The following is a 21,882-nucleotide window of genomic DNA, read 5'->3' on the forward strand; positions in this document are numbered from 1 at the left end:
TTGTTTGGTTTGGCCCACACAGTGTTGTTTGAAAAAAAAGAAAAAAATCTGAATGAGTCGCCAACATTTTAAGAATGAAGGGATTTCACCTAAAAAGCAGATATCCAGCTTCTCCTGAAAAACACGTGGCAACACTGGACCCACAGTGCCAATGCCACCGGGTGACAATTGGAGATGCTGAGTAGCACCTGCCTCCTTTCAGCCCTGGCAAGTACCCTCCAGTTTACAATAGCAAACACCATTCTCTGCTGACCTACACCGGGCCCACCTCTGACTGTTGTCTAACTGACCTCTGTAAATGTCAGATTCAGCAACCCTGGGTGTAACCTAGATTCCATGTTTTAGCATTCTTCCTATATTGTCTTGACCTATACAAATTGGTTTAGCCTCCCTGATAAGACATGAACTCAGAAGAAAAGCACTAGATGTGGATAGTCTATGCTTCTCCTGCCCTTTCCCATCCTCCAGGTCTGCAAAATGAGGCACTCAGTGAATATTTGTTAACAGACTGATCATTAGACAAATTTGTATACATTGCAGCTTTTCCTCTTCAACCCTCCCCACTTAATGCTAATCTGGCCTTAGCCCTTTTGCAGTCCTTCCTTTTCTGGGAAGAGGAGAGGACCGCAGTAAGGAGAGGACCTGGTCCATGCTGCATGGCACTGAGAAAACATAGAACCTCACAGCCTTGTGGGGAAAGCCAAGCATGAAAATGAGGACCACATGGCATGTATAAAGAGGACTTCCCAGAGGACTTCCCAAAAGAAGCTTGGGCATTACATATGGAAGGTTGGGGGGGGTTGCTGGGAAAAGATACCAGCTATTTTTAAAGGGCTAGGGGACACAGCGACAGCACGTCATTATAAAAAATTGTTAAGTATATACCCTCCAAAATATGTGTATTTATTTATGGGTTTCAAATTCTACATATCAGTGTACCATATATTATAAAACATTTAAAACATAGAAATGAAAGTAGGATGCAATAAAAAATGCTATGGATGAAATTATGTGATACCTGGAATTTGCTTCAAAATATTGGGGGGGGAGAGGAAGAGTGGGTGAAGGCCGAGATGAACCCAGCAACTGTTTAAGTTGGGTAAGAGATACATGGACATTTTTATGTTATTCTTTTTACTTTTTAATATTTTTCAAATCTTTGTAATAAAAAAGTTTAAGGTAAATAAGTAACTATGAATAGCAGGTCTAATATTTTCTTCATAAAGCCCAAAGGATGGTTTTGCACCACATCCCTGAGGTCCATGGACCACAGTTTGGTAACCCCTAGGCCAGAGGACTGACCACATTGAAATCTGCAGGTGCTAAGGATTAGATTCCGGTTTCATTCAGGCTTGGGACCTACATGTTTGTTACCTTCCAGGTTCTGTGCCCTGACACTATACAGACTGTCCCATGTTTATTTCTGTTTACTGACTGTTTCTATGTTAGACCTTGTGCTAGACACTTATCTTTTAAAATATATTTCCCTCTATTAATCAGTGAAGCATGACACTAAAGTACAGAGCAATTTAACAACATGCTGGATGTTAGGTAGTTAATAACTAGCTGAGTCAAAACTGTTGTCCCTGAATGTCAGCTGTAATTTAAAAAAAAATGCTTTAAACTGTTGTCCCTTCATATTTTGAATTTCAACACATTTTTACACCAGGACCAAGGAGATCCAAAATAAATCCCATTGCACATAATACCAAAATTCCAGAGTTCTGCAAGGTTCCTGTCTGCTCATCCACTTAAGCTCAAGGAAGGAACTCCTTAAATAGTAACCAGAAATAGCACCAAGTTATAAAGTGTGAAACCATCTCCTTCCCCTCCCCCACCCTCCTCCAGACTCAAGTATGATTGGCAGGAAAAACATAAGCACAGGTGAGCATGCCAACTAAGACAGGTATTAGTAGAAAGGAAGTGAAGGAAATCCTAAGCACATTAAGGAGAGTCCATAAGAAATCATTCAACATGCTTTTCCTTGAGCTCACTCTTACCAACTTCAACTCAGAGTCATCCATCAACGGTCAATTTTCTTCTACTCCAAATATTCAATTTCAGAAGAAAGCATGGCAGCAGGTTTTCCACTAGGGCTTATCTTGTACACAAGGCACAATCCAACCACTTTACTTGCAAATACAGGTGATTCCCCCCCAAACATTTTATATTGCCTAAATACACATTCAAAGCATCCTAAAACATACCATTCATGGTATGATGGACACAATTTAAGGGAAAATGCAAACCTTATCTAAACATAACTGCATATCAGCATGCAGTTATAGTAGAGCCACCAAGGTGTTTAAGTCCAATAACCACAGAAGCTCCAGGGGTGACAGCCAGAGAAATGAGACAAGACATGGGGCCATATGAAGAGGTACAAGAGTCACATCCACGCTCTATTCAGGCATTTAAGATACACCAACTACTTTGCCCAGTGCTACCAAAGGGAATTAGAAAGTCTGGTGAACTACTGATTTGGTTACCCTTCATGTTTGAGCTGCTGCTGCTTTCAGGATTGGCCTGTGAGTGTGGACAATTCACGGAAAAGGCCGAGGGAGGAACAGCCACCCTCCTTGGCCTGACAAGATGGGCTTGGGCAACCCTCCTCTATACTCCCATAATGCCCTGCTCCTCTCTCTACCATGGCACTAACCCATTGCATTCTAATGTCTCTCTCTCACTAACCTCCTATATCTAACACCTTTTTGTATCTGTCTCCACCATCAGTTGAGAGCTTAAGGGAAGGCCTTATTCACCTTACCTCCTCAGCTTAGTCTAACCCAAGGCCCCTCATAGAGCAGAAACCCCCACTAAAAGTTTGAACATTCATTGCAAAACTGAGCAATGAACTTAGGCAATGCTGTTCTATTGCACACAAAGAAGGCCTCCCCTTTTACTTTCAGCTGCAGCCACCATTTACAACATTGCTCTATATTTTCAGCCAACACCGCTCCCCCATTGAGCCCTTCAGTTCCTCAAATCACATCTTTCCTGACTGCTACTCTTTCTTTAATTTGCACTGAAGTTCTAGTTTGTGCTTCTGATATTTCTCCTGGCCCTACTGGAAAGACCCCCCACCCCCTTCCAGGCTGCATACAGCAGCTGTCTGACCAACCTGCTGGTGTGTCTGCCAAGTTCAGTGACTATGCCCAGCAGAGCTGTGTTAGAGCTAACATCAAGGCGGGCACGCTGGCTGTGTGCCAGGCCCTTGCTGTTAGGAAGCCTGTATTGTCATATAATGTTAAATGGGCCTTATAAGTGCCTGGTGAAATGGCTCCCAGAGCCAGATACACCTTCTAACAAGCAGGAGTTGTTACTTAGCTGTTTCACCTGTGCAATCTTACCCTCTCCTCCAGATTGTAAACATGAGGGATTGTTCTGGAACACTTCCTTGTAAATCCCCTAAATACCTCGCGTAGTGCTCTGTGCACAGTAAGCTTTCAAAGACTATTTCTCCATTTAAGAACAACCACATTCATCAACATTTCCCAACCCCAGCCTCACATGAACAGGTGCCTTCACATGTACTCTTTCCATTAGGTCCACAGAGCAAATCTCTGGGAAGAATAATCATGCCCAAATTTGCTAATGAACATCACCCAGCTTGTAAGTTGCAAAGCTGGAAACCTGGCACAGAGTTATTCCCACTCCATGGTGCTGCCTGATAAAAACCTGTTGCATGAATGAATAAGCACAAGCATATCTCCCTGGACACAGCCACTCCCTGTTTTCCACATTGCAACATAGATGGCTTTCCTCCACCGGACCCCTGAGGAGACAACGATTAGGTTTTTGACTTTTACCCATGATGTATGACGTCTGCTGCCAGGGGGGCAGTATTCAGTCACAGCTTTCCCAGGGCACTAACAAATTTAATTGGGGCAAATCACTTAAAGATTTTTTCTTTTTTTAAATTTTCTTCATTACTAAAACGGAACACCAAAAAACCCAAGAACAGGCAGCCTCCATGAGAAAAACTTTTCAAGAAAAATCTTTAAGATGGACTGCTTTTCAAACTGTCTTCTCTATCAGCAAGCACAAAAACCATGTCATGGGAAACTACAGTGCTGAAAGAGGGCCTGGTTTTTGTTTTCGTAAAATTACCCCTTGCAACCTCCTGTGAGCAATATCTGCTGCCATTCCAACGCTGCAACAGGCCTCGATTCAGGACTGCGTTGCAATTTCTCAAGATTAAAAATTGTCTTTGGATAATTTCAGCCACGGAAGCAATTTAAAAGCCCCAAAATGGGCTTTCTGCATATATACTGACTTACAGAAAGTTTCTCATCAAATAAGATGCTATCCTGAAAAGGCTGCAGTGAGCTGGAAATGCCAAGGTCAAAGGAAAGGAGACAATTCCTTAACCAAGGGAGGACATTCTTTCCCTGCAAAGACCGCTCTCCCTAGTGCCCTCATACAGAAGTCTGACCAGCTCACCTTAATGTCCACATGAGGCTTCCTACCTCTGAATAACAGATTAGCTCTACTGTTATAAAACCCAACATTCCACAAGGGAAGACTGTAATCTACACGTTAAGTAACCAACTCCACATCATTTCAGGCCCACTGAACAAATCCCAGAGGTTTACAGAGGAAAATGTGAGGCCCAAAATCTTTGTTCTGATGGTTAAACATCTAATCTGCTGTAGATTTTATTTTACAAGTATTCTCCCCCTATCCCCCCCACCAAAAAAAAATGCTGGAAGTCTTTTAAAAAATTAAAAAGAGACTCTTTCCCCAATTTTCCCAGATGGAGGCAAGTGGCAGATCAATATACAGCTCAAGAAGAGGAATTTAAATACAGTATGTGCTTCTCCATTCACAAAAGAAGAGAAGCCACTTCACATTTTGCCAGACAAAACCCTGTCCCCAGGAGGCCAGTTTCCACAATGAGGTTGCAAAGGTGTTAGAAAGAGGCCAGTTGGGAGGAGATAAAGGGCCATTTGGGCACAAACCCCCCACCGATCAGAGCTTTTTTTCTAAAGTGTCTCCTTTTCAACAGCGAAGCCTTTTAAAACTACATTTGCTTTGGACCCCTACCTGAATGACAATGTGCTGGGATCCAATTTCACCTTTTGTCAAGGATCGGGTGAGAAACAGTAAAACTGCTGTCAGCATCTTAGAGAAAGCAAGCCCTTAGATTACAGAGAGGAAAACAACCCCTAAGATCCCTTGTCCAGCCCTCGTGACGGGATGAAGATGACAAATGCCTACTAATCTTACAAGCACAGTCCAACACAGCAACATGTTCAACTTCCTTTCTTGAAAGAGGTGTCTCTATGCAAAAATACAATTGTTTGTGCTCAGAATTGAAACATTCACCACTGGAAAAAAAAAAAAAAAATCCTAGTTTTTTCCTAACATTTTAGTTCCATTTCCTCCAAAAGTCACTTCACTCCTAAGAACTCTGTCAGCAATCATCATAAATCAGAAAATACATATGGAAAAAATTATAACTGAATCTGAACCAGAAAATCTGCATAGAAAAGGACAGTTCAATGAGGTAACTTTAAAAAGCTTGTCTATTATTATGCAAATGAAGAAGAAGCCAACTCTATTGCACTTCAGGCAGGGCCCGGATTCTGCATATACCTATAGTACAGAATTATCTTTCAAGCAAACCATTTACTCTTCAACGTCGTTTCACTATTAAAAACAAAACAAGTCCCAATATTCTTTCACTACAGTGGAAAAGGTCTGCGGAACTTGCTTTAGGAAAATTGTATCATTCTGGGAGGAGACTAGGGAGGGAGGTAAAAAAAAAAAAAAAAAAAAAAGACGTCAGAAACACAAATCCCACCAAAGTGACTCAAAACAGCTTTCCTCCTCAGTGGAAAGTGGAAGGGTGGTCACAGTAAAATCGAATTCAGAAACCCATTACAAGAACACATTCTTGGAAACTTCGCTCTTTCGAAGACCACATTCATCACCATTTTTGCTGTTAGAATGCATAAGAGAATGAGGTTTACTCGAAGAAGGTCATAGCAAAGGTTTCAGACTTGTCATCTCAACCTCTCCTAATCGAGGAGGCCTTTTCGGCCAAGTCGGTTAAAATAACAGCGGGATAGAATCTCCCGGCGGTTTGCTGTTTTGCAATTTTTACTCCTGTGGGTTACTCGTAACACCTTCAGGATTCCTTATTAGCCGCGCTTCATTTTCCTGAAGCCCTCTTCCTCTCCTGAGGAGGACGGACACTAAACAATCTAGAGAAATGGGAACCTTATTCACTGCTCCCTCCACCCCCCTTTCAACTCCCCCCCCCAAAGGCATACACAAAACAAAAATTGTACAGTGGACAGCGCGCAGACGACAATGGCAACAGCAAACAACAACAAAAAAAAGTCTCCCACACAAGACGCGAGTCTGGAATCTACAGGGAATCTAACACGCCAGCCCCTCCCCCAATGCACCCGGGAGGGGAAAGAGAGAACCGAGTCAGCTCCCGGGGCAACCCTCCGCCGGGACCCAGGTGGCCCGGGAGCAGCTGCGCACGCTCTGCTGCCTTCCCTCGATGCGCTTCGATGGGGGGACACGAGAAGGTGACCAAGGGGGTAGACTGGGGGCCTTGGACAATCGTCCGAGCCAGGCGAAGCCATCCGCCCCAGGATGGGTACACAAAAAGGGACGGGAAGCTTGCAGGGGTGAGGGGGTACAAACATGACTGCGGGGAAATTCGTGCAAATTAGGGAAGGAGGTGCGAGGGAACAGGAGAATCCATGCCGAGATTAAGGAGCAGTGAGTGGGGGAAAGTGGGTTCCGTACAAAGGGCAGGGGCTTCTGCAGAGGAGAAAGGGAGGGGTACCTGAGTGCAAGGAAGAGATGGCATGTAGTTAGGGGCTCCTAACCTCAGAGAACAGAGGTATCCGACAGAAGAAGAGGGTCTATGCATGCCAGAGAGGTCGGCGCACAGTCAAAGAGGACCAGTACTGGGGACGGCTGGGGACGGGCTCTGCGCAGAGGAGACGGACAGGATGCCTGCAAGTTCGGGACGCACCGGGGACCCCTTACCTGCATGGTGACGACCCCCAGTTCCTCGGCCGCTAGCCTCCGCATCTGGCTCGCCAGCACTTGCGCCTCATCCAGGATGGAGAAGTCAGCGTCCGCCACGGCGCCCAAAAGCCAGCACGCGACCACGCAGGCCAGCCAGAGGGACGGCCGCTGCGCCCCGGCCCCAGCCCGGCCGGGCGAGCCCGGGCAGCCGCGGGCCAGGGCGGCCGCCCCCGCCGGCTCCTCTTCCTCCGGCTCGCGGGCCATGCCGCCTCCCCCCACTCCCCGCCGATGGGCTCCGGGCGCCGGGAAGCGGGGAGGGCGCCACGGGAGGTGCGTCCAGGGCCCGCGCGGCGCACCCCGCAAAACTTTCTTGCCCTCGTGCAGACGCCTCTCCGCTCCCCGGCGGCTCCCAAACTTAGGGGGCGCCCCGCTACAGCGCGCGAGCGCGGGCCGCCACCATCGCCGGGCTCCCGCGGCGCACGGGGGAGGAAGCGGCGCGGGAGGGGTTCCCGGGACCCCGGCGGCGACACAGCCCCCGCGGCGCGGCGGGCGATTCGGGGAGAGGCGGTCCCTGCCCCGGGGGCGCGGGCCGCGGGCGCAGCGCTGACAGTCGGACGGCCGCCGCCGAGCTTCCCCTTCGCGGAGTCCCCGGCCAGCGAGGCGGCGGGGCGGGCGGGGGCGGGCGGCGGCACCCAGCGGGGCGGAGCGGTGACCAGGCGGCCGGGCCGGGGCAGCCACCCGAGCGGAGAGGGAGAGGCGGAGGCTGGAGGAAGAAAAAAACTGAAAGAAAGAAAGAAAGCGGTGGGGGGAAAGGGAGGTGTCTGGTGCCACCACGCTGCGCTCCGGCTCCGCGCACTTCCCGGCTCGGCCGCCGCCGCGGCTGCGGAGATTTATGGCAGCAGAAAGAGGCGGGGAAATTCCCCCGGTCGCCCCGCCTCTCTCTCCCTGGTTCCCGCCCCACAACCGGCCCCCGGAGACGCCGGGGGCTGGAGAGTAGGCTATGTTCTCGGGTACCAGCCCAGCCGGGGGTGGGGTCACTTGGATTTTCTGGCTGCCGGGGACAGCCACCCACCCCAGCTCTCACCGCCTCCACCAGCGCGAGGGACTCCGGGATCCCACCCATTCAAGGTTCCACCCATCGAAAGTCCCCTTAAGTTCTGGGACGCTGGCTTTCGGCCGGGCATTGATTTGGGAAGGAGGGGACTGCAGTTTGTGCGTCCACTGCTTTTCTTCGACGGGAAGAACAATAGCTCAGCACCGGTTGGATCAACAGATTTCTGTTTTTAACCAGCTGCTCTGTGCCCGGAACTGTGCTCTGGGGTTTGTGTACGTTACCCTTTAATCTCCACCACATCCCTATGAGGTACACAACTTTATCCCAATTTTTTAGGTAACAAAGACTGAGGCTTCAGTGGTGGAATAAATTGCTGAAGGTCATCCAGGGGATAAGAGGCAAATCCAGAATTTAAACACAAACCTGACTCCAAAGCTCTTGCTCTTCAATACGACATAGTTCTTTCTGCCTTTGAAAAAGAACCATCTGATCCCATCAAAAACAAAAACAGACCCACAAAGCTGCTGAACTGGAGTTCGCCCCACACGTCTCTTCTCTGCAGCATGGGGAGGCAAAGTTAACCTTCCTATTTCACCCCCTGACTCCTTGGCTCAGGTTTTCTGAGAAACCACCTGTTGGAAGCACCTGGAAAGAGTGGATGGGGGAGGCGGTGGTGGTAAAGCCACCATTCTTCCTTCCAAGCCTTGCAAGGTTGCTGCTTGTAGCTTCCTAGAGAACAGAGCCATGCCCAGGAAGATTAAGGCGACCTAGCATAGGTGGTACAGGACTAGAACCTAGATTTAGGGTTCTCTTCGCTTGACAGCAAAACTTTCTGTTTTACTTCTTTGACAACATTGCATTCAAAATGCACCTCCTGTAAGCTTTCCCTGATCCATTGTACCTAGTGTTTGTTTCTCTATTCTGAAGTCCCCAATCAGTGTTGTCTCTGCTATACTCTGCTTTCATTTTGTGACATGCTCTACTTTCTGCCCACCTGAGAGAAGCATGTTGAACTCTTGCAGCACGATCGTTTCCTATCTGTTTTATGTAACTGTGTTGTTTTATATAACTCACACATATGGGAACTAAGGTGAGCCTGTTGATGGCAGGGACCAATCCACCTTTCCATCATCCACAGTACCAAACACAAAAGTTGGTGCTGTTAAAAATGATTATTGAATGAATGGGATAAAAAAAAAAAATCTACGTGTCGTCTTCCATCCCCAGAATTAAATTGGCATTTGATAGAGAGATGATCCCATAACACCTGGTTGTTTATTGTTATACCATTGCACATGATAGTTAATCAATCAGTGAAGCAAAACATATTAGTCCATATGTAAGTGGAAGAGAAAATAAAAATAATAATAATGGCATTATTTTTTGTGTGTTGGAATCTTCAAGGTTACCGTCACCAAAGTTGTCGCACATGTCTAAGCTATCCTTCTGAAACTCCTTTGGCTTGTTTTTTGCATATCTTTTGCATATTGTTATTGCATGTGTGGGGACAGAGCCAGGAGTGCAGGTTCCAGGCTCTCGGCCTCACATAGAAAGGTGCTGGCTCAGGTAGTAAATGGCCATCAGCTGTGGCTAGTTGGGCGTCAGCTGTAACCAGTGAGCCATTGGCCACTAATATAACTGCTGTGACTACGCTAGCAGAAAAATGGGGGCTAGCAAGAAGATGGGGGCTGAGCTAGCAAGCGGAGGAGTGTGGATTGAGGATTGCAGAGAGGCGGATTGCAGCTAGCAAATGGGGAGTCGGTCGGATGGCAGAAAAGCAGACAGCAGGTCGCACGTCGTTGTCGTGTGAATCCAGCCTCCAGTGAGACTATAGTGGTATGACTCCCCTACCTATGGCTCCGTGGGTGTTCCTTTTTGGCCTCACCATGTCCTGCGTTCTTATGTGGGGAGCAGGAGCTGAGACCCCACAGGCCGCACCGCATGACACCATGGAGTCCTATTTCTCAGGATTTTAACCCTATGTTCCCTTTTTAAATTCATTTTCAGGTTCTTTTTGAGAACTCTCAAGTACGTCCGTGCCTTCAATTATCAGCAAAGACATCAGAGTTTTGCAAACTTCTGAACAAAGCTCAATCTCTCTTTTGAGCTGGATGCCCACTTTTCCAACTGTTGACTGGTTTCTACTGGATCTACCTGAACTAAAACTCATTCCTGCTTTCTCGCATTATCCACCTAAATCTGTACCTGACTGCAAATCTGGGTGGATGTCACCCACTCTTCAAGCTAGGTACTTCGCTTCTTACATCCCTCCCGACTTCTCTCTCATACCTAACCTCTGCTCTCCATCTGTATCCCATTGGCTGGCTTCAGCTCCTCATCACGTGATTATCACCACTGTCTTGTCTCCATGCAGTCTCTCTCGCCCCCAGTATTCTATTCTCACCTCCAACATTCCTTCTCATCCCAACATACTATTCACACTGAAATCAAAAATTACCTTTCTAAAAGTTAAATGTGAACCTGTCTCTCACTAACCTAAACATTTCTGATGCCCCATCACAGTGAAACAAACTTACAACAAACAAGGCTCTCTGTGCTCTGGATTTTCTGCCACTCTGACCCCCCAAATCCTCCCCACCCCCAACAAACACTTTTGCTGGCTGTCTTGAAAGCCCTCCCCTTCTCTTCACCTGGCAAGTCCCTACTGAGCTAAGATGTCACCTCGGGGAAGCCTTTGGCACCACCCCCCACAGTATTTATTGCTCCTCCTCTGATGCTCTAAAGCTCTTGGTTCTTCTCTCACCACTTAATGTCCTCCAGCAGGTAACAAGCAGCACAGTGATTATCCATTTGAAAGTCTTGTTTTCTCCACCCTAATGCTTCTCATTAAGTCCACCTACCACCTATAGCCTTAGGGCACTCTTGATAAACTGCCAATCCTGTGCTCTATCCTAGGTCTACTGAAGCAAAATCTCTGGAGGAGGTCTGGATTCTGGAATATGCATTTTACAGACCCTCACCTACTCCCATGAGTCTGAAGAACTACTGTTAGGGACAGATGAGTGGCTCTGTTGGTTAGAACGTGGGCTCTCAACCACAAGGTTGCCGGTTCGACTCCTCGACTCCTGCAAGGGATGGTGGGCTGCGCCCCCTGCAACTAATACCGGCAACTAATACCGGCAACTAATACCGGCAACTGTACCTGGAGCTGAGCTGCGTCCTCCACAACTAAGACTGAAAGGACAACAACTTGAAGCTGAATGGCACCCTCCACAACTAAGATTGAAAGGACAACAACTTGACTTGGAAAAGCCCTGGAAGTACACACTCTTCCCCAAGAAAGTCCTGTTCCCCTTCCCCAATAAAATATTTAAAAAATAAAAATAAATAACTACTGTTAGACTGCACATAAGCTCCCTAGGAAGGTAACTCATTCATCTGGGAGCTCTAGCATTTTAGCCCAGTGCCTACACCCAATAGATTCTCAGTACCCAGGAAGGGCCATGTGACCTTTCCTATGTTGCCAATAAGGAAAAGTCTCAGAGACCTAGTCATCTGCTCAAGGTAATACAACTTTTAGATCACGGGGACAGTGTGCAAACCCAGGTCTTCAAATGGCAAGCTCTGAGCTACTAGTCGGGTGTTAGAAAAAAATGTTTACATACCTATATACTGGTTCATGATACAGGAATAAAAGTTTCTTGCCTAATAAACTACTAACCTTAATGTCCCCAGCCCATATAAGAGAAATTGCCCCAGCATCAACCCCTGCTCAGCACTAGATTGTTTTCCAGAGGAGTGATTGATTGGACCAGGGTGGGCATGTGACATGAAGTTAGCCAATCTATAGCACTCAAGGCATGACAGAAAGATTACCTGGTGAAGAAGCAAATTTTTGTTCTCGAGCTAAAAGGACATTAACTGAGAGAAGCAGAATATAAAATATCTATGATTGTAACTAGCTAAATATAAGAAATGGAAGGCAATATGCAAAACTTACACAGTTGTGTAATAGTGTTGCGCTATGATATGATTTCTCTAAAATTATCTTAAACGTATTTACTGTTTCTAATTAAAAATGAATAAAAATTAATCCTTGCTACAAAAAAAAAAAAAAAGAAAAAGAAAGAAACCAAAAGGACATAAGAAGGAGTCACAGGGGCTGTGAGTCTCATAATACAAATAGCAGGGAATATATAACTGTATATCTCTGTGCATATATATGAGTATATATATATATATAGCTATATATTCCCAGGTGTGTGTGTGTGTCTATAAGGGTGCCAAAAAATGGATACACATTTTAAGAAAGGAAAAACTATATTAAAATTATAATAAAACAAATGATGCTAGCATTCATTGGATTAACGCCATCTTTTGAGTGAATATCATACTACACATTGTTACCGTAATTCAATTCAACTTTAAAAAGTAATACATAGATAACATCTCTTAAACTGTGTACTTTTTTTGGCTCCCTCAATATGTATATATGTATATATACATATATATTAATATATATTTTTTCATATGTGTGTGTATAAGTAAGCATATAGCCATATAGCATGGTAGTCAAGAGCTGAATTGCGGAATCAGAAAACTTGGGTTCAGATCCCAAGGACAATAGCTATGTCATATCTGTAAAGCTTAACTTCCCTTAGCCTCAGTTTTTTCATCTGTACAATACAAACGATAATACCCAGAGTTTTTGTGAAAAGGCACATAAAGCACTTAGCACAGCAGCTGCTACACAGAAGCACCCAATAAACAGTGAGTAGATACTGCACATGAGGGAGCAAACATCACAAATAAGCTAAGACAGCCAATCTGATCGTAGAACGTGTGGCCTGTGAGAGATCACCACCAAGACCCAGAACTAACGTTTCCATTCCAATTCCAGTGTACATGTTCTATTGATAACAGACTCCTTTTCTCTCCCTTTTGTCTTGATCTAAGGATCAAGTTTAACTAACTCTAAGGATCAAGTTTAATTATTTATTCTATACAGAGAGGACACTATTGCCTGTGTAGCTATTTGAACTACAACATGATAAAAACACAGGTTAGTGGGCCACAGCTGTCCCTAGAAGGCTATAGACCATCATGAACATTCTGATGGCTTTATCTTCTCCAGACAGTACTTCTGTGCTTCTTGCTTGTGACTGAGTTAGACAGCTGTTCGTTATCTGTTTCCTCTCCATAAGCTCCAGCACTTGACATGCAGCCTGTAATTGTCCATCTATAAATCTGTTGTCTCCATCTTAGTATTTCTCAAAGTGTGATCTACAACCACCTACAGCAGAATCGCCTGTCAGGAATTGTGTCTGCTTCATTCACTGCCACAGAATCTAGCAGAGTTCCACGCCAGAGTAGAAACTCCAAAAATGTTGGATCAAAGAACTGAGAAAAAAAAATTAAGATAATCCATGAATCCTTAGCACTGCAAAGAGGGGCACAAACAATTCTGTTCCTTGAATGTGAAAGAAGCACAGACCAAGATTCCTTATCAAACTGGCTGCTCTTCCATATTTGGGGGGTAGAAATCCACGTTGGTGATAAACCACCTCATAGTACTCATTGGTCAAGATTTTCATCGCAAAGAAACTCCATGTCAAACTGCTTTGAGGAACTCTCGGTCAGATTTCCAAAAATGTGGCATGGAGTTTCCAAGCCACCACAATTCCCCTGTGCATGCTCTGAGGTGGAAAGTGGGCCAAGTTACCAACAAATTCTCAGCCTAATGCTGCTGGCAGGCCTCCCATTCAAAACAATAACTGGCTGCAAACTCTATTGAATGTGTGAACTCAGGGAGCTCGGAAGAACAGAACGAGTGACACCAAGGGCAGAAATTAGTGCTTCCTCATTGACTTCCACAAGAATTCAGACTTTAGCAAGTGTGCTTTATTGTTAAAAAAAAAAAAAATGGAAACCACTAATGGTCTAGACAAAATCCTAGAACACAGATCCTCCCTGTTTTTCCTATTCCTCCTGAGGATTTAAAAATCATCGGATTTCCCATTCCCCTTCAAATTGGGAGCTAGCAAAGACAGAATAGGCTGTAATCGATATACGTTTCCAACACCCTACCATGGGTCAGGTACCATATGTCAACACATCATTACTTGAACTCTTAGTGTGTTTCCTATATTCTATCCTTTAACCATCCACCACAGAGGAGACAAGATTATTACAATTCCCTACATAGGGAAACTGACGCTCAAGGTTATAGGCTAATAAGCAGCAAAGCTGGGATGGAGACCCAGGGTTGTTTTACTCCAAACTCAATTCTTTTGCTGCTCTACCATGTGCTTCTCTCTGAATGGGAGAAAAGAAAGAAAATAATAATAATTGGCACCCATAGATCCCTGCCTAAGAAACATTCTTGTTTCCAAGACAACAACTATTTCCTGTTAATTCCAACAAACATCTATTGAGAATTTGCTATGTACCAATAACTTTACTGGGTGATAGAGATGCACGGATGAATACGGTTATTTGTCCTTAAGAACTTTACAGTTATTGGAGAAGTCTGAGAATTTCAAGACAGATAATATCACACATAGCAAATGCTTCCAGGCCTTTCCACTTGCTGTTCCCTGTGTGTTGAATACTCCTCTTCCAGATATATGTACTTCACTGTCAAGAACTGTGAAGGCTGAGAAACTGTACCTAGTTTGCAAGCCAATAAGTCAGCCCACCACAGCCTCGCAGATGCTGGCAGAAGACGCAAGCCTCCTGGGTTAGAGACAAAAGACTTTATTACTCACCGCACCAGCAGTAGGCAGTGTGTCAGCATTTGGGCCAGTTCCCCAAGTTCCAATTCCCACTGACAACATGATGAGGGCCAGGTGATACCAGCAAACATCGGGTAGCACTGAAGAAGAGGAACCCCAAGCTTAGATAACCCAAATCTTATTTATAATGAAATGCAGACATAATTTTTATTTGCCCCAGAGGGAGGTATCTTTAACACATTGGACAGAAAACAAAACTTCCCCTTTGCTCCAAGGAGAGACACTATTTCTTCTTGCCAAGGCTGTTCACTAAACAACCTCCTTGAAAATATAGTGGAGAACAGTAGGACTGTTCATCCCTTGTTCACAAGTCATGCAAAAATTCAAGAAACGCATGGAAAATCGTCTCCCCACATCAGCTTTTTCTAGTCTGGACTCAAATATGAGGGGAAGCCTTCCCCGACCATCCCATTTCGGATTATAACCCCTTTAACCCTCCCTCCAGGAACTCTCTGTACCCCACCCCTCTATTGTACTTATATCAGCTAACATCATGTATATTTGCTTACTTAGTTTGTTTATTGTAAGCTCCATAAGGGCAATAATTTTTGTTTTGTCAACATATCCTCAGTTTCTGAAATAGTACTTGGCACATAGTAACTATTCAAGAAATAGTTGTCAAAGTAATGAATATGATATGGAATGCTCTAGAGAAGGAGGTTGTGCATCAGATGCAATAGGAGGGGCATTTGATCTAACCCCGGGGAGAGGTCAGAGAAGGCTCCCTAGAGGACAGGTCACCTGAAGAATGTCACCAAGAATAGGTACAGGTTACACAGGCAAAAAAAAAAGAAAATCATCTCTGGAGGAGAGAAAAACATTTTTAAAAAACAAAACAATGTAAAGAAAGAAACTAGAAATTTAGGATTTCCACAGCATTAAGTGGAAGGGGCAGTGGATGAGCCCATGGGCCAAAGGAATTGGAGTTTCTCTGTGATAGATGGGGAGCCAAAAAGGGTTTTAAGAGCGGGGAGCGACATTTTTGAAAGACTACACTATTTGTTGTGTAGAGGATGGCTTTAAGGTAGGAACTCTTTACTCAGATTCATTGATTGAACTAAATCGCATCTTAATAGTATCTAAATATTTCTATTTAGGACATTGAGATTTCTAAGAGAAAAGTATATATAGGTTCTCAGTTTGAAACACCAAAAAAAAAAAAAAGACAAAAAATAAAATATAACCAGAGCTTTAGTAAAATCCCTTTTTTAAATAAACATAATAGTAATAAACAAAGTAATAAACATTTGTGAATCTTAGAAAGCCAAGAGCAAGAATTGACTCTCAGCTAGTCATCTCTTTATACTGAAATCAGATGACCCTTTCCTTGCATGAGCTTGGTAACCCCTTAGTGGTCATAGGAAGCAATATAATTTTTTCCATTTTACCAGAAGTTTAATTTGTAAAAACTGTTTCAGAGCAATCGAATTATCCATAAACTAAATCGAAGTAACTAATGAGTGAGCATCTATTGTATGCAACAGAACAGCTACTTGCTGAGTTTATACTCTAGCTAGGGAGACAAGACTTAAAAATATAAAAAAATGAAATAGCAATGAGAGTTTTAAATTACAGATCAAGGCTGCAATAAAAGAGAGGAACAAAACAAATGAATTGCACAGTTGTTTGCTATGCATGGTTATGTATGGAAATAAATTAATACAAACACTATCTGTGTGCTTACAAGGTTCTAGGCATGATGCTCTCTCTTTTAAGTGGAATTATCTCATTTAATCCCTAAAACTATAAGTCATAACAATAATTGCTAACATTTTTTGAGTTCTCACTAGGTTCCAGGCACTGTGTTCATTGTTTTAAATTGATTCTTTTATTTTATCTTTGCAAAGACCCTATTACTAAATAGTGATTAGTAATTATATACTATAATTAGTATAGTAAGTATAATCACCCCCATATTACAGATTAGCAAATGGAGGTTTAGCGAGTTCTTTGCCCAAGATTTCACAAGTAGTATGTGATGGTGCCATGATTTAAATCCAGGCCATCAAACTTACTTACAGTGCTCTTCTGCTTCATAATAACGAGTTGGTATTATTATCAAATCCATTTTGCAATGAAGGAAACTAATACTCAGAAAAGTGGAGCCATGAACATGTCTATATAAAAGCCAAAACACAGGCACTTAACCACAAAAAATCTCGAAGGTGAGGATTTTATATTTTATCATGTCATCCAGCTGACTTGAACTTGAATTCGTATATGCGTAACTTGGTGGTAAATGAAGCAAACCAGATTCAGATTTAAAATCTTTATCATTCACTCACACCAAGAACTTTGTTATATGCTAGTGAGCAGAAATCTAACAGGCACATTTCACACACTTAGGCGCTTACAGTTTGGTGGCAAAGACAGATACTGAACTAGCAATTGCAAGAACAAGTAACTACAAATGAGGAATTTTATACAAGGCAGACACTTTCAGATCAGTGTTCTTTTTGTACTTCTGTCCCCACAATGCTAGAGGATTCTAGCATTCCTGCTGCAGTGGATGTGTGTAATGAGCATTGTAATTTCACCCTATAGCCCCCAGGGGTCAGAAACAGGGAAAAGATAGGAACATACCTATTTTCCTTCACTCTTAAATGCCATGCAAGTCCTTGCTAGTGTCGTACTAAAAACTTGCAATGGAGGCCTCTAAAACAAATTAGAACTCTCATTTCACCTGCAGTTTGTCACTCTAGTTTTCCCTGGTCTATTTAAGTCCATTCTGGACCCCATATTCTCTCCTTGAGGGTCCCTGGGTGTGATGAGCTGTGTTGGACCCCTACTTCAGCATGTCACCTCAGACACATTTGGACCATTCACTCTCTAGCACTAGGCATCTTAACATTGGGTTAAGACACCCTCCAGTCACAACACTGATGGGGCAGACCTGCTTCCTGCCTGACCTCAGAGGAGGGTATCACACAAGTGCAACCTGAGGGTGCCAAGGTTGAAATGAAAGAGCCATCCTTGAAGTCTCTTTTTCTGAACCGAGTCAAATTATTTCATTTCTGCAACATTTATTAATTGCAGTTTTTGCAATTATTTTTAACCTTTAAACTGCAATTACCTTTGCACCAACCTCAATGATCAATGATCCCACATAAGTTTCAGGATGAAATGAAAATTCTGAGCACACAAGGGATTTGCATGATCTGGATGTAGACACAGCTCTCTGATTTCCCCACTCCCCTCCTCCCAGCACACCCCTACATCACCAGCCAAAACAAGCCACTTGACTTTCTGACACAATCCCTCATCACTCTATTCTTCCCTGCCTTTGCTCTTTTGATTTCATCTACTTGGAATGGCTTTCCTCATCTTGGTAGCTGTCCGAGGCGGTCTTTTCAGGTGGAATCACCTCCTCTTAGGAAACCTTTCCTGACCACTCTGCCCTCTACCCAGGTAGAGGCAGATGCCTCTTGATGTTCCCTCAGTCTATTCCAGTCATCAGCTTTATCACTCTGCAACTTTTAGCTCTTGACTGTTTTTCTCAGAGGGCAGCCACTTCATTTAGGGAAAAAGCAACTTGTTTTTTCCTTTTAATATCTTACTTCTCAGCAGCAAATGGCACAGAGTGGGAACTTAATAAACATTTATTGAATTAATGAACACATGAATCTAGCACTTCCTACTTCTTACTCATTTGGAGACTATTACGTGTTTGTAGAAATGTCACATTCAAATGCTTCCAGGGGCCAGGCAGATGATGTAAATGCATTAATTAGCCATGCGGGACACATGTCTTGTCTAAAGGGACCTCTGGTTTAGGACATGATATTCCTTGGAGCTGAAGAAGGATCCTGGGAAAGTCATCTATTTTCTCCTTCTGCCAAAAGATGAAAGTTTATCTTTTTTACGTATTTCCAAGTAAAAAGTTTTCACAACGTTCCCTGAAAGTACTATGCCAATAAGATAAATATTAAAACATCAGATTCACCTTCAGCCTTCCATTGAGTTTTCTACCAAGTTTCTCTGCCCAGCACCACGAGAGCAGAAACACTATCGCGCACATATTCTGTCTGTTTACCACTTAACACACGGTGGGTTTTAGTGTCAACAGAGTAATCATAACAGGCAAAAGGTGAAAGAAAAAGTTATGTATTTTTTTATGAAAGAGTGTGACAATTATTTTCCCTTTGAATATGTATTCAACCTAAATGTGATCAGCAACAGGCGAGAAAAAAAGTAAGTTTATGTCACTGTCTAAAAAGTATTTAGCTCCCATCTTCTCTATTTGTGTCCATTCACTCATCCAACAAATAATCTAGGCCCACTATGTGCCAGGCACTGTGAATATTACTCCAACCTTCCTGGAACTCTGGGAGGTGGTTTTAGTTCACCCCTCAACTTTCTTTTTTAAAAGTCCCAGGTAGCCCTGCTGCTCCCAACGTTCCTCATTGCTGGCTGATATCCCATTTCTGCCCAAGGACCAGTTTGCTGCTCTGAACCAGAGTTCATTTGCCATGAATTTAGCAACTGCTTCAACCTCTGAAAGGGTGTTGGCTGGAAACAGTGTACTTCCACAGCGGTGCCCACCCTTGTGCTCGGCTTTTGGGCTCCAATGCTGACATCTACACCCAACACCCCTGAGCTCTTCATGAGTATCACACGATCTGCGAAACAGTTGACTCTCATCCTCATTCAGCCCTTCCAAAAACATGATGAAGGAGACTCTACTGTTATGAGAAAACTACATGACAAAGCAAGATTCACATACACACCGTGTGGGTCCAAACTTGTCATCACTGTGCTAAACTACCAAAAGTCACCCTCTAAGTGACATGGCTCTTTCAGGCAGTAATAACAGTCAATAGAAATAATAATGAAAGAGTATGACTATTATTTTCCTTTTGAAAATGCATTCAACCCAAATGTGATCGGCAGATAGTAACAATGACTCTGTGTAGGGTAGACTCCTAGTTACCCTTGAATTGGCACTCCCTTTCTTTTATAACATTAAAATCCTTAGCCAGGCAAATGGCTGCCTATAAAAAAATATATTTCCCAACACTTCTTCCAGTTCTCTATAGCCGTGTGACCAAGTTGTAGCCAATGGGCTGAAACAGAAGTGGAGCAGTTTCCAGGAACTTTTCATTGCTTTGAACTTTTTTGACAGCATCCTACAAAAAGAACTACATTTTATGTTTTATGTTTTGTTATCATATATATATATATATATATATATATATATATATATATATATATATCGCATATACAGTAATGTATAGTTCTGAAACAAGTTTTAGGTAGAAATACTTACATTTATTATATAGTAAATATTCTGATATCTTCTGTTCTATTTTTCAAAGTTATCCTTGAAAGTGATTCTATGACCCACAGTTCAAAAACCATGGTTCTGTCAGACAATGTATGTGTTCCTCTCTCTTTGTTTTTTGTTGTCCATTCTACCGCCCTGACGCCTGAAACACAGAGGCCTCCACTTTGGACCATGAGATCAAGTCCACACACAAAGGAGTATCAAGCTAGAAGACTCCTGAGGCTCTGATGTTATAAAATGTCATACTAGCCCTAACTTACCTATCTGGGCTTTTAGGTACATAAGAGGGACATGAGATTCTAGCTTATTTAAGCCACTGTTATTTTGAATAGTTTTTCCCTCATAGCCCAAACGAATCCTAACTTATTTGTGCAAATGAATTGTGTTTTTGCTTTCCGATCCGATCCGTTTCTCTCTGTTTTCCTGCTTTGCTTTTTATTACAAAGGGGCTGAGCCCTATGTTTAGTCAGCAGGGAGTGCTGATAAGAGACAGAGGGCAGAGGAAAAAGAAGCGCAGGTATTTCTCCTCGGGCTCTTTGCCTTAGATGGTGTCTTCTCCAGCACCAGAGGTATCTTCTCTGTCATTCCAGTTCCCACTAGACGTGGTTTCCTTTTCTGTTGGGTGACCTCAGCTCTTGGTCTCTGGTAACACTATCCCCTCCCTTTATCTCTATAGCCTGGAGATGGTAGTTGCTTCCAGCAGTAGCTGATGTCTGCATTTCCTCACCTTCCCTCTTCAGCTTTCAGTACATCTATACCACATCTAATGAAGTCCCTTCATTAAATTTCCTTTGTCCAAAATACTTGAAATAGTTGCAGTTTCCCCGATTCACACTAATATATAATACAAAACACTTCAGGTAAAATTTCTCATTTCCTCCTCACCCTGTAAGATAGGAACTATTTGCCATGACCACCCTTTCTTTACAGGTGATAAAACTGAGACCCGGAAACATTATGTGATCTGCCAAGGCAATGTAGTAAGTGGACAGGTGTCCAAGTTCAAAGCCATTACCTATATATCCAACTTGCAAAGAGACTGACCTTTGTTTGGATTTTTCTGACTTTCAAAAAATTAATCATATTTTATCATGTTAGTTTCCAAAGGTCTAGACACAAAAGCTATTTGTATGACATCACTCGATGTTCCCCAAGTAGGTGGTCTCCATCCCCTAAGAAACTTCCCAAAGCAAGACAACGTCCTCAACTTCTCTCTGCCTTAGAAAAAGGTACCAGCTTTCCTCAAAGCCCCTTCCCACCCTTGGTTAGGGGTGTGCTTTCCTATCCCTTCACATCAAAGTCTTAATTATAATTCAAGGGCTGCATTTATTTCTTCATAAAATGTTTATTGACTGCTTAGTATGTGCCTAAGGGCTAGGGTCTGGTGCAGAGCAAACATCAATGAGAGACTCAGTTCCTGTACTTAAAAAGAGCTCATTGTCTAGGAGGAGAGACAGGTATATAACATAATAAAAGCACATGTATAAGAAATTCTTTAGTGAAATCCAGCACAATAGCAGCATAGTGGAGGTGTGGGTCTGGAGCTGGTTCTCAAAGAAAAAGTAGGAGTTTGGGAGGCAAAGCTTATTGGAAGAGCATTTCAGGCTGAAGGAACTGACATATGCAGAAGTTCAAAGGCATGAGACATTTCATTTGCATCAAATGTGGGTAAGCAAGTTATCTTTCAATGTGAACCTCCGTACTTTTCTGTTTACCCAAATGCATACGTGTGTGTATTTCATACATATACACACACCCTTAACTAAATACCTATATTTTATATAGACATTATA

At 43.4% G+C, this 21,882-nt stretch overlaps 1 protein-coding gene across 3 annotated transcripts in view; it reads right to left on the reverse strand.

Moving 5' to 3' along the window:
• Nucleotides 1-7,403, reverse strand: part of CACHD1 (cache domain containing 1) — a 209,342-nt gene extending 201,939 nt beyond the window's left edge. For 2 of the 3 annotated variants that reach the window (XM_081057952.1, XM_081057954.1), the window contains exon 1: nucleotides 7,015-7,267. In XM_081057952.1, coding sequence (XP_080914078.1) covers nucleotides 7,015-7,260 — 246 coding nt within the window. In that variant the 5' untranslated portion in view covers nucleotides 7,261-7,267. Of the gene's footprint in view, nucleotides 1-7,014 lie in introns of all 3 variants that reach the window. The other variant, XM_081057953.1, reaches the window with a different exon arrangement.
• Between the last annotated feature and the right edge of the window lie 14,479 nt (nucleotides 7,404-21,882).

Source organism: Rhinolophus hipposideros (assembly GCF_964194185.1).
Source record: "Rhinolophus hipposideros genome assembly, chromosome: 8".
Lineage (NCBI taxonomy): Eukaryota > Metazoa > Chordata > Mammalia > Chiroptera > Rhinolophidae > Rhinolophus > Rhinolophus hipposideros.